Genomic DNA, 13,780 nt, shown 5'->3' on the forward strand with positions numbered 1-13,780 from the left:
TAAATATATATTATAAAGTATATGATAAATAGATTAATAAATAAATAAATAAATAAACAACCTCACGATTTTTCGAGGTACGATTTTCGACGATATTATTTTTTACCATGTGTTTTTCCACGATAATATTTTCCGCGATGTGATTCTCCTCGATAATATTTTCCACGATAATATTTTCTACGATTCGATTTTCCACGATAAAATTTTCCACGATAATATTTTCTACGATTTGATTTCCCACGATAATAATTTCCGCGATGTGATTCTTCTCGATAATATTTTCCGCAATACGATTTTCCACGATAAAATTTTCTACGATGCGATTTTCCACGATAATAATTTCCGCGATACGATTTTCCACGATAATATTTTCTACGATTCGATTTTCCACGATAATATTTTCCGCGATGCGATTCTCCTCGATAATATTTTCCACGATAATATTTTCTACGATTCGATTTTCCTCGATAATATTTTCCGCAATGTAATTTTCCACGAAGCGATTCCTCGATAACGAAGCGGTTGATAACGATGACGAAACTATTTGAATTCTACTTTCCTGGGTTGGTACTGGGCCGCACCCTTCCTCCCCAAGGGTCCATCCCAGTCCCGAGGGTGTGAGAGCAGTGACGAGGCAACTTTGCCGCGCCTCACACGGATCGCCATGAGCAATGACCCACCACACATCACGCCCCAGCCACTGTCATGAAGTGAGTCCTCTCACCAGTAGAGGTCCCTCCTCGTCCTGCCAATATCTGGTGCATAACGTACAGCGTGCCACACACCACACCCCCAGCCAACTAATATGAAGGGAGCCCTCTCACCCCTGAAGGACCCCCTCGTACTGCCAGTGTCTGGTGTATGGCGCCCAGCGTGCCACACACCACACCCCAGCAACTGATATGAAGGAAACCCTTTCACCCCTGAATATTTCTTTAAATATAGGGAAAAAAGAAAAGCATGAAGGGGGCAAGACAAAATGTTCTGTTTTTATGCTGCTGCTACTACTGCTACTACTACTACTACTACTACTACTACTACTACTACTACAATAACAATAATAACAACAACAACAACAGCAGCAGCAGCAGCAGCAGCAGCTGCTGCTGCTATTACTACTACTGCTACTACTACTACTTCTAGCTACTACTACTAGTACTACTACTACTACTATTATTACTTTTTTTTTTTTTTCTACTACAGGATACTACCTCCACCCCATGTTTATTGATGCGTCAATTAGGGGCTCCACTACTTGGAGGTCATTAGCCCCAACTCTCGCTAATGACTGTGGCATCCAACCATATCTAATACTCTATAATATAAACATTAGTTATTATTATTACTACTACTATTACTACTACTACTACTACTACTACTACTACTACTACTGCTGCTGCTACTACTACTACTACTACTACTACTACTGTTGCTGCTGTTATTGCTGTTGCTGCTGCTACTGCTGCTGGTGCTGCTGCTGGTGCTACTGCTACTACTACTACTACTACTGCTGTTGCTGCTGTCGGATGCCCATGTCATAAATGAAATATGGAGACACAAGAAATAAAGAAAACATCGATGTAAGTTAGTTTGCCAGTACACTGTGTGTTGTTGCACACAGCGTATACACAGGGATTAGAATGGACAGGAGGGTGAAAAGGAAACAGTTGATAACCCAGGCCAGCCTAGGTCAGGTAAACATTCTGCGATGTTGTTACTGTTCTTAGATATTGTTCATACCACACGCGTGGGGGTCACGTGAGCTTGTACGTGCTTGATATTTTGTGAACGGTACATTTGAGGGGAGTGTTGTGTAGGTCAAGACACGCCCCCATAAAGTTCCTGAAGGGAAATTGTAGAGGCATGAGGCAGGGAGAGACGAGAGCGGAAGCAGAGAGGACAGCCGTGGTTCGGCGGCATAGCTGAGGGTGGCATGAACATTTCTTATTTCATATAAAGAGGAAGTAGAGCTATGAGTTGCAATGGGAGGAGGAACCATGATAGGATGTTTCGGTATTATTTTAGTATATGTGTTTATGTGTATGTACTTGGATCAATATGACGCCGTGATATAGATACTTAAATTCCCGTGTTACGAGTAAAGAATGTGGTGTTGCTCTGATGGATAAATTACTTGTGTGTATTCATGTACGAAGTTAAAGTACTTCTTATAAATGGTTAACAAGAGAAAGTGGGTTTGTTCCATATGAGACTTGTTGAGTGAAGTTACTTGCATGGATATATCAAGATTTGTCATATTCGGTGGTGTACGTGTTACGTTGTCATTTTCGCGAATGGAGTAATTATATGTGCATGGTAATATATTTGGTGGTGTGTTACGTTGTTGCCTTTATTCATGTACCAAGTAAAACTAATTTTTATATATGAGAACTAGTTGAAAAGGGGAATGTTGTACTTACTGCATGAGATATACGGATAAGTAAAGCAGTGTTCAGATATTGAAAGACGAAGAGAGAAAGTTTTAATTATTGCACATGAAACAATTAAGTATGTTCAGCGACGAGTTATGTTGTTGCATTCGTATATGAGATTAAAGTAATTTTTATATGGCTGTAAGAGAAATTGTAATGAATTGCAGTAGATAAGGCGACAGAAGGAGTTGTGATTGTCATTTGCCGGCGCCGTATCGAACATGTTATGTAAAGATATTATTTTTGTTAATTAAAGGTAGAAAAAAACTTTGGCTTTTTGTAACCAGTAGCTAGAGAGTTTGTGCAACATCGTGCAACAGCTCGGATCATGACACTACTACTACTATTGCTATTACTACTATTACTATAACTGTTAATACTTAACCCTGCGTTGGGCACGTGGGGTGATCAAACATGGTTAGTCACGTGGGGTGTTCGCACACCCCAAGTAATTAACCATACAAAAGACATGATAGGGTTAATCAAACACCTTGTTCACTGGTTACAGGTATATTTACAAACAAATATGAATATTTTTATGTGTGTGGAATAAGATATATAGATATAAGCCACTATATATGCTAGATATGCGAGTGCAAAACAGAATCATTACCGTTTATTTTTTTTCACCAATAGTTCAAAACGAATATCCTAATAAAGAAACAAAATATCTGTATTCTGTTTTTCAGGAGGGGACACTAGTTACAGGCAAGTTTTCCTTTTGCCCCATCATTCAAAATAGAAAAAGAAAATACTGTTCACTAAGATTCACCACCAATGTCTGCTGTTCACTCAGATTCACTACCATTGTCTGCATTCTCGCACTCGGTGCAGGTCACACACATCTTGCTGTGATCACTGCATACATTTTTCTTGCAGGTGCTACATGTTGATTTCACCTTTCGGTCCTTTGACCTAGGACAAAACTCACATCTTTTTGCCTTGGTTTGTGAGGGCTGTGAGCTTGTTGAGGGTGTTGCAACTGCAGTTTCCGGTAACATTTTTGAAATACCCTCTCTGAGACTCTTTGACAGGCGCATGTTCTGGCGTCTTCTCTTCAGAGTGTCCTGTAACAGCACAAGGCTTGCTTGCTTGATGAATTTGCGACGCTTCAGTTTATTCTGAGGGTTGTGCACATACAGGACATACGAATTTACACAGGAGATGTTCAGGAGAGCAAAGAACACAGTTAGAGGCCAACGTCGGCTGTTTCTGGAGACACTATACTTATCCATCATCATATCCACCACATCTACTCCCCCTTTGGTTGAATTATAGAAAGTTATGATTTCAGGTTTCTTGTCCTCACCAGTAGCTTCGTCAATCTTCTTATCCCTGTGCATGCTGCTAATGAGTACAACATTTTTCTTTGTGCTCTTTTTCCTGGGTATATATGAGACTAATGTAAGCTGATCTCCAAATCCAAACAGGCTGTCACATGTAGGTCTTTTCTTTATATCCAGAAACTCTTTGGGAATCTCTCTTTTGTTCTTCCTTAGGGTTCCCACAGCAGTAAGGTTATGGTCACGGACTAGGGAGTCTACTAGTGGGTAGCTGGTATACCAGTTATCAAACGTGACATTTCTAGCAGACCCAGAGATGGGAGATGTAAGTCTTTTGACCACGGCATATGCTGAGTTATACCCTTTGTCAGCTTTGTATGGCCCCTCTGGCTGTAATCCTGCATATATCTCCATGTTACACACATAGAACGTCTTGGCATCACACATTGAATGGATTTTGATTCCATATTTTGCAGGTTTACTGGGGATATATTGCCTAAAGGGAGCTTTGCCCTAAAGGCTACAAGCATTTCAGAAGGCAGAAGGCAAAAATGCGTTGTTCCTCCTAGGGCAATTACGCCACAACTGCGCCACGACTGGTATGCTACACTCTCAATGATTCAGTAAAGTACCTGGAAGGAGATGGAGAAAAAAAAAAATAGCATAAAAATTATTTAGAGAAAAAAATAAGTGGGGTGTCCAAACACCCCACGTGACCAACGAAGGGTTAATGACTGACTGCGTACGAAGACGAAAAGTTATGTCAGATCCGCGGTCCGCCCGGGCGCCTATGCATGGCACTCTACTAGACAAGCCATCCTGGCGGCCCTGCCAGTATAAGGGTTAAACAGACTATATTATAGATACACCAAATACAGCAATAAAGATTATGACTTATAAGACAGACCTTAATCCACTGTTGAGTGTACATAACGTATATAAGAGCAATGTCTATATACCTGACTATCAATGCGAATCATTTTCAAAATTAAGGTTGATGTCACACAGGCTGAGAATAGAGACAGGGAGATGGAGTCGTACGCCTTGCCAAGATAGAGTGTGTGTGTGATGGTACTCAGATACAGACTGAACGACATGTGTTGGTGGAGTGCCCCCTAAGTGAACACCTTTGTGGTAGGTATCCTATGTTACAGTTTGCAAATATTAGTGATTTGTTAAATGAAAATATGTATGTCAGAGAATTGTGTAGCTTTATTTTTTATGTTTTTGAAATATTTACATAAATTACCTTTACAGTATCAGGAAATTATATTTTCTTTGGACAAAATGAAGGAATGTAATTTTTGTTTTCATATGATACTGTATGCAAATTTATTTTGTCAATAAACTAACTATCCTTCATCAATCAACTCAACACAACCTTCTCTATAGACAACTGTCTCCTCTTCTACACTACTCAGTATCCTCACTCTATCCTTTACTTACCATGTGTGTGTGTGTGTGTGTGTGTGCGTGTGTAATTTACCTCAGTCGTCTGCTGGTCACCCAGCCAGTCTTCCCCATTACGGAGCGAGCTCAGAGCTCATAGACTGATCTTTGGGTAGGACTGAGACCACAACACACTCCACACACCAGGAAAGGTATGGTGGGCTCCATACAACCATGTGTATTCCAGAAACTTAGGTCCTACATACTACACTTGGGTCACACACACACACACACAAACACAAAGTATACACAAAACAAGGCATTACTGCAAACACACATTTATTGAAAGTCAAACAACCACCACCATCACCACCACATAATAGCTTCTGGGGCCATCAAACCCTAACATGACCACCACCACCAACACCACAGACACCAGTGTGGCATCACTGGTTAACATAACACACCATCTCAAAAGTGGACCTTGACGTGCCTGGCAATATCACTCCTTCTCTTGAAACACTTGCCACAATCATCACACTTGTAGTCCCTCAGGCCAGTGTGTACGACGGTGTGTTCATTGAGACGAGAAATGGTAAGAAATCTTTTCCCACATTCATCACACTCATAATTCTTAACACCACTGTGTATCAGGCTGTGTGTGGTGAGATTACTCTTTAGGGAAAATTTCTTGCCACACTCACCACACTCATAATTCTTAACACCACTGTGTGTTAGGCTGTGTTGGGTGAGGGAAGACTTTTGGGTAAATTTCTTGCCACACTCACCACACTCATAATTCTTAACACCACTGTGTGTCAGGCTATGTGTGGTGAGGCTACTCTTTTGGGAAAATTTCTTGCCACACTCACCACACTCATAATTCTTAATACCACTGTGTGTCAGGCTGTGTGAGGTGAGATTACTCTTTTGGGAAAATTTCTTGCCACACTCACCACACTTATAATTCCTAACACCACTGTGTGTCAGGCTGTGTCTGGTAAGGGAAACCTTGTAGGTAAATTTCTTGCCACACTCACCACACTCATAATTCTTAACACCACTGTGTGTCAGGCTGTGTGTGGTAAGGGAAGACTTGTGGGTAAATTTCTTGCCACACTCACCACACTCATAATTCTTAACACCACTGTGTGTCAGGCTGTGTGTGGTGAGGGAAGACTTTAGGGAAAATTTCTTCCCACACTCACCACACTCATAATTCTTAACACCACTGTGTGTCAGGCTGTGTGTAGTGAGGTTACCCTTTTCAAAAAATTTCTTGCCACATTCACCACACTCATAATTCTTAACACCACTGTGTGTCAGACTATGTTGGGTGAGGGAAGACTTTTGGGAAAATTTCTTGCCACACTCACCACACTCATAATTCTTAACACCATTGTGTGTCAGGCTGTGTCTGGTGAGGTGAGACTTTTGGGAAAATTTCTTGCCACACTCACCACACTCATAATTCTTAACACCACTGTGTGTCAGGATGTGATTGGTGAGGCTACTCTTTTGTGAAAATTTCTTCCCACACTCACCACACTCATAATTCTTAACACCAATATGTGTCAGGCTGTGTCTGGTGAAGTTACTCTTTAGGGAAAATTTCTTGCCACACTCACCACACTCATAATTCTTAACACTACTGTGTGTCAGGCTGTGTTTGGTGAGGGAAGACTCATAATTTCTAACACCTCTGTGTCTCACATCTGAGGCTAACTGCTGCTGCCGCTGCTGCTGGTGCTGCCGGCCCTCCATGGTGCTACCCACCTCATGGTACATCCCTGGAAGAGTGCATCACCTTAGCGCAAGGTCAGGTCAGTGCTGGGTTAGGCATTGGTGTGGGTAAGGAAGGGTGAGGGAAGGGTTTGGTTTGGGGGTGGACGGCTGCCGTGCTCTGTTTTGCCAGCATGGCCAAGAGGCTGAGGCATGGCGGCCGGCACCACTTGCACCGTAGGAACAAAATGGCGGGGCTGAAGCATGTGCATCGTCATGCATGGCTTTCCACCGTGTGTGTCTCATGAAGTCTCAAGGAACAAGGGCACACACTTGCACACTGAGAGGGAGGCCAAGATCACAATGAGGCAGACAATAAGTTAGGCAGGGCTTACGTTAAGCAAAGGTAAGGTTAGGATATTGGGAGGGGGGGGTTGCATTAAGCAAATGTAAGGTTAGGTTAGCTGGACCTTATAATGAGCTTCAAAGAATACATTCAATGGCCATAAGTCAGGAATGACTTCTGCACAACATTTCACTATCCTTGTCGTGATAATCGCATAAGCCTGAACAATCACAACACAAGGAAGAGTTTTATATCTAAATACTGTAGAAGCAGGGAGACCACTACCATGGGGGATTTTAACCTGCCACACTGCACATGGACCAGTCATGGCTCTGCCCTCTGCTCAGGCAGCAAGGAACACAGGGAGAGGGAAACAGCTACACCACTTCATCAAGGAGAGAAGAGGAGGGCCATTCATACCAGAACAAGGTGAAGAGGAGAGGAGAGGAAGGCCACTGAAACCATTAAATGTAACAGCACATTGCTGTCTTCCATTACACCAAGAAGGCAGCCACCTTAGGGACTAGAATAGGACCCTTGGCAACTGCACCACTACTCTGCAGACAGACTCTCCAGCCACAGTATGTCAAGGCGTGAGCCACTCCTGCATCTACACCTGTTTCCTTACCATCCCCATCATTAAAATACACTGTCATTATAATGCAAACATCAGGGGGCTGGAGACTCAATACAGTGTGTCCCATGAGTTATGGCACACACTCTGGGATATGACAGTTCAAGTCATTCAGAGTTGAAAATCATCTGTGTTTGCATGTTTAAGCTTAGTTCAGGCACAGAGAGTTGGACAAGTTCCTGACAAGACTCCTCAGGTGCCACACCAGCCAGTACTCCATCCCACACCACCACCACCACCACCACCTCAGGATCCATCAGGAAACACTCTTATCCTCTTCAGTACAATGCCACATTTTCATATTTACTCTGCTTACTATTTGTTGATTCTATACAAATTTAAAAACTTATATGGGGATTAAAATTGTGAAGACTGACTTAATCCTCAGACCTCCATAGACCCTTCCTAATGAAAATGAAATGGTCTAATGGCACACGAATCTCAAGGTAAAAATGTATCCTACAACTGAAGGGATTAGAATAGTGAAGACTATGGCCATTAAACTTCTGACCTCCATAAATCCTTTCTAATGTACATAAAATTGTTGAATCGTACCCAAAACTCATGGTAAAAATGTGTCTCAGTACTGAATGGGTTAAGTGGTATAGAAACCCAACCTCACCTTAGCTAATAACACCTCTAACAAAGTAAAGGTATTGTGGCATTCCTTTGCCTGGCACACTCACACATGAGGGACAGTGAGACAGTGACAGTGACAGTGCGGGGCTGATCATTGACGCTGCACTGTCTCAGGAACAAACACTCAAACACACTCACTCGCACTTCTCCAGGCACTGAGTGACAGAAATAAGAAGTATAATAAGGTGACTGGGAGACTTTAACTTCCGTTTAAAAATAACAAAGCAACGCTCGCCGCCACCGCCGTCTCCACCATCAAAGTATTTTCAGTTTTTTTTGTGTGATTTTGTTGATTTACAATCTGTTTTGCAATGAACATTACTCGATTTAATGCTCACCCACCCAATTCCCATATGTCCCCCAAGATGGCTGGGAATGAAAGGCAGGCCTAAGCTGGATTTAAAAAAAAAAAGTGTTAACTGGAAAAATATTACTTTGCGACAGGAATGATATACACCAATCAATTCACTACATTTCTCACCCGAAAAACACAAGCCACACCAGATTCCATGGATGGATAAATTGCAAACTGATCAGATAAACACTAAGAAGAGTTGCGCAGCACGATTTCCTGGTTCTTCTATTTATTAAATTAATAAATTTATTTGTATTTGTGGAGGCGGGTGTGCAAGAACCAACTACTCCTGCTTATCTCCACAAAGAACAGTGAGCCGGACCACCACCACCACCACCACAGTACTTCCTGAGGGGTGTGAGCCGCGAGGGTACCTCTGTGTGGTGTGTGGCCAGCAGACACAGACAGGCGGTGGCGGTGGTGGAGACAAGGAAGCTGTTGCTGACTTGCTGTGTGAGTATGTCCCAGCTGGAGCTGTCACTGCGTTATATATTACCAAGGAATATACAGAGAGGAAGCTTTGGTTTGAGTTAAAGTTTGAAGGATAGCGACGGTTCTGCTATCTGTTGGAAGCGAGTACTTTCATAGAAAACGTTGTTAGGAGTAACTTAAAATTTCTACCTTGCTTCATCACGGCCCCCCCACCCCCTATTTTTCCCTGCATTCTCTCGTGGTTATGAACTTATAAGGCAAATAAAACATGTTATATATATATATATATATATATATATATATATATATATATATATATATATATATATATATATATATATATATATATATATATATATATATATATATATATATATATATATATATATATATATATATATATGCGTTTTCTGCCCGCCTCCGCCTGGGCCACACCATACTCCTTACTTGCATCGCATACGTCGACTGTCTCGTAATCACTTCTACCTTTGGTGTAGGACTACCCCTGAGGCCATGGAACATTTCCTGCATCATTGCCTACGCCTCCTCTCTCAACATACTGCATTTCGCTCCCGGCTCTCCGCCCTGGCCATCACAACACTCAACCTGCCCTCCCTCCTGGCGGCCTCAGGCGTCCACCGCTCCTGGCAACCTGCTGTCCTTCGCCTTATTTGTGCCTTCTTGAGGAAGACCGGCCAGCTACCACGCCTGTGATACCCACACAGGACTACCCCAGAGCTCATAAGGATCCATAGATTTTCGTGGCCTCTTTTGAATCCTTATGAGCTCTGGGTATGAGTATGTTGAGAGAGGAGGCGTGGGCAATGATGCAGGAAATGTTCCATGGCCTCAGGGGTAGTCCTACACCAAAGGTAGAAGTGATTACGAGACAGTCGACGTATGCGATGCAAGTAAGGAGTATGGTGTGGCCCAGGCGGAGGCGGGCAGAAAACGCATATATATATATATATATATATATATATATATATATATATATATATATATATATATATATATATATATATATATATATATATATATATATATATACACACACACACACACACACACACTCACACACAAAAAGCGATTGGTTCTCTGCACTTCACTTCACTGGTTCATTTTTTTCTTTCGGGTACTGGTAGTTCCTGTAGCGACTTCAGCACAGCATACCCTTGATTGATCCCACGAAGCGATCTCCGTCGTGGATGTAGACACCAGTCAGCACCTCTTCACAACTTTCCCCGTCCGTTTTTCTTGCCTCAACCTCGTGATGGTGGGTGACTCGCAGAGGGCAATTGATAGCGTAGTTGTTCGTCTGTGCTTCGGTACCTTCGGCGGATCGAGTGTTGGTGTTGCGGCTTTAGGCCTTGGCCGCCGTTTTTTCTTGGTTTCCCAGCCGTCGTCTTCTTCCTGCTTGCCGGAGGGAGGCTGGGGGTCGGAGGGTTGATTTGGCTTGATGGGCTGGGGCGTAGGTGCCTCCCCTTCACTTCTGCTTCCCAGGACGTCCACTTCCTCACTCTCCTCCTCGTCGTCTTCATCTTCTCCCGCCACATCGTCGTACGACTCCTCCTTGTTCCTGGGCTTCTCCTCCTTCGGGTCTGGTTTTCTCTCTCTGCTGGACTGTTGTTGTTGTTCCGGTCATCCTTTTTCACTTCCACTACTCTGGTCGCGCGCTAGTTTGTGTTCTCCCGGGCTGAGTGCAACGCTGTGGTGTTTGTGTCTGACGCCTGGGTGGGGCGAGTGCCAGTAGAGGTATATGGATGGCAGGGAGATCGTTGTGTTGCAGCAAGATAGGGATAAGGCTTTGCAGATGACGGTGATCTGCTCCTGCAATGGCCTTAGCAGTGTACACGCAAGCGAAGATTTTCACCTCCAAGAGTTCTGGAGCCTCGGTGGTACTGCGCGAGTGCGCGTGCACCTCTGAGTGGGGTGAAGTGGTGTATTTTTCCTCACCACGTGTCTCACTTCGGGTCCCTTTTCTCCGTGGTAGATGTTGAAGACGACCTCGTCATCTTTTCTTGGAGGATTCTTCATTAGGGACCGTGTGAGACCAGAGATGTGGACAAATATGTCTTTCCGCGTCTGTTGGTTCTCAATGAAGCCATAGCCCGCCTTGACGTACCATTTTACTCGTCCGGGAAGGTGGTCTGCCAGACGAGTGGTTTCGTCGTGGTACGAAGGTCTAGCTGGAGCCATAACGGAGGTGCATTGTGTCACACCGTGCCTCTGTGTGGTGTGGTCTGTCGTGTGGCTTTAACGTCATCCCAGATGACGAGGTCCCCGATACATCCTTATTTATGTGACCCGCTCTCGCTGCAAATGAAGAAGGCTGGTGAGATCATATCTTCCTTACAAGCTAAAAGAACCACCTGAACTCGTGACTCTGCAGTGGATAAAATGGAAAGCCTTGTGGAAATGTGGTACATAAGTTTTGTATGCGCCTTGTTTACATTCCACAGGTTGCCGGTTATTGTCTTTCCTGCTCCACTCTCCCTCCCTTCATAAATTTAAGATCATCAACATTATAAAGTTACATACATACATACATTAGTGTACATTATAATGACTCAGTCTTAAATTAAACTGCTTAAATGTTTAACTTCATAATTTTTACTTTCATTAAACCTTTTCCCGTACTATGATGCACTCTCGCTTTGTTTACTCTCAAAGGAAGCTCAAGTCAGGGGTTAAACTTGTTATAATTGGTTCGCTTAATGAAAATTCGCTTAACGAAGTTTTTTTAGAAACGTAACCCCTTCGTTAAGCGGGGTTTGCCTGTATATATATATATATATATATATATATATATATATATATATATATATATATATATATATATATATATATATATACAATAAAAGTCCTGAAATCCGGAAGTCATGGGGGTTCAGGCATTCCGGATTCTAGGATTTTCTGGATTGTAAGATAGTAAGGCTGAAAGTAAGATTAAAATATTGGGGGTACTATGTAAACCCCACTAAACTAACCCCAACTTGCTATATCTTTTTGTAGTACTGTCATAACATCTTACAGGGATTGCTATTACCACCAGTCCACTGTGTACTTCCTCAGCACACCACACAAGATTTACGTAGGCCTTTTTTTATCTTGAAGATTTGCCAGACTATGGAGGAGTGGCATGGGCCTTTCCAGCCATTATGGCAGGCCATATGTGATGATTGCTCTTTTCCTACTTGTCAACTTGTATTTGTGTAGGTGATTTCACTATTTTACGTAGGCTATTCCACCATCCACATAACTGAGAAGTTTGAGTGATTGTACTGTACTGTATCCCACATAATATGTATACAGTCCACAATACTTATGGTTAGGGTTGTATGTTTTCTCATTTTCACTGTCTTTGTCTGGAGGCCAAGAGGGTTTGCTAAAGCCATGATAACAGTAATTTGGCACACACGTGGTCGACTTTGTGATGGTGACAGACGAGACGTGATACCACGTGGCAGAACGCAATGGTGGACGGCGGTTGGCGGGATGTTGAATCGGCACATTCGGTGTTGGTGATGACATGTTCGGTTTCGGCTATTATTATTGTATATTTATTACTATTATTTCTTACTTTATACATATTAAACTCAGCCTTTCAAATTTTACGGATTATAAGGATTTCCGCATTAAAAGGTTCCAGATTTAAGGACTTTTACTGTATATATAAAATTGAAAATGAGGGGTGTGTGTGTGTGTGTGTGTGTGTGTTTATCTCCTTTGTCTTTTTCGAGGAAATAAAAAATTTAGTCTATTTTGGTTTCCCTGACCAACTAAACCAAAACAGACTTAATCTAAGTTAACCTAACACCAAGAGTAACCTAACTGTAATAGGTGAGTGCGTGAAAAGAAAAACTTGATAGATGTGAAGTACAGTGAGTACACTACCAAAACATGCAGCTGTGTTATGCAATGCTGGCTGTTTCTGCATCCACAGCTTCACCTTGCACAGTAGTATTCAAAAGCCTGTGCCGATTGCAAAATTGCCACAGCCACCCATTGCTTCCAATCAAATTCTCTATGTAAATTTCTGTGCCAGCTTGCTAGCTGCTGTAAGGATTTCAATGCTACAGGTAATGATCACTACCAATCGCATCATCTTTTCCACTCCTTACATTTTATCCTTGGTGCACCTATATATACTAGTTTTACTTGATGCATCCACACAGTATTTGGCAGAATATTCTACCAGCTTTTCTTTTAATTTACTAATGGCCACACCATACTCCACATGTTGCAACTCTTGCTCCTTTTTCTAATTTTCTTATCAATTCCAGCTTTTAAATCATAGTTAGGGCCATTAATTTATTCTTAGCACCCTTGGGATATAGAATTAGGAGTTCTAAGGTATTGAAAAATGCACAAACTTGTTCAATGATACTGGACAATACATAGTGTTCACTAGCATTGACTGGACTATGGTCTGACCATTTTATGAAGATCATTAGGTGTTGGCTTTTTTGGGGATTTTCCAGCCTGCGGCGCTGTCACACTTGTACCAATATGCACCTCAAGTCAGGTACTTAATACTTATAAACT

The 13,780-nt window shown here is 42.3% G+C and overlaps 1 protein-coding gene across 2 annotated transcripts; it reads right to left on the reverse strand.

The window, feature by feature from the left end:
* Positions 1-5,426: 5,426 nt before the first annotated feature.
* LOC123518790 (zinc finger protein 347-like) lies at positions 5,427-9,451 on the reverse strand. Of its 2 annotated transcripts, none has more exons than XM_045279797.1 (2): positions 9,175-9,451; positions 5,427-6,894 (listed from the first exon to the last, which is right to left on the reverse strand). In XM_045279797.1, exon 2 carries the CDS (start codon positions 6,890-6,892, stop codon positions 5,576-5,578), a length of 1,317 nt encoding a protein of 438 aa, XP_045135732.1. In that variant the 5' UTR covers positions 6,893-6,894; positions 9,175-9,451; the 3' UTR covers positions 5,427-5,575. The 2 variants fall into 2 exon arrangements, with proteins under 2 accessions (XP_045135732.1, XP_045135741.1); XM_045279806.1 differs by lacking the exon at positions 9,175-9,451 and adding an exon at positions 8,927-9,162.
* Between the last annotated feature and the right edge of the window lie 4,329 nt (positions 9,452-13,780).

Source organism: Portunus trituberculatus, chromosome 6 (assembly GCF_017591435.1).
Source record: "Portunus trituberculatus isolate SZX2019 chromosome 6, ASM1759143v1, whole genome shotgun sequence".
Classification (NCBI taxonomy): domain Eukaryota; kingdom Metazoa; phylum Arthropoda; class Malacostraca; order Decapoda; family Portunidae; genus Portunus; species Portunus trituberculatus.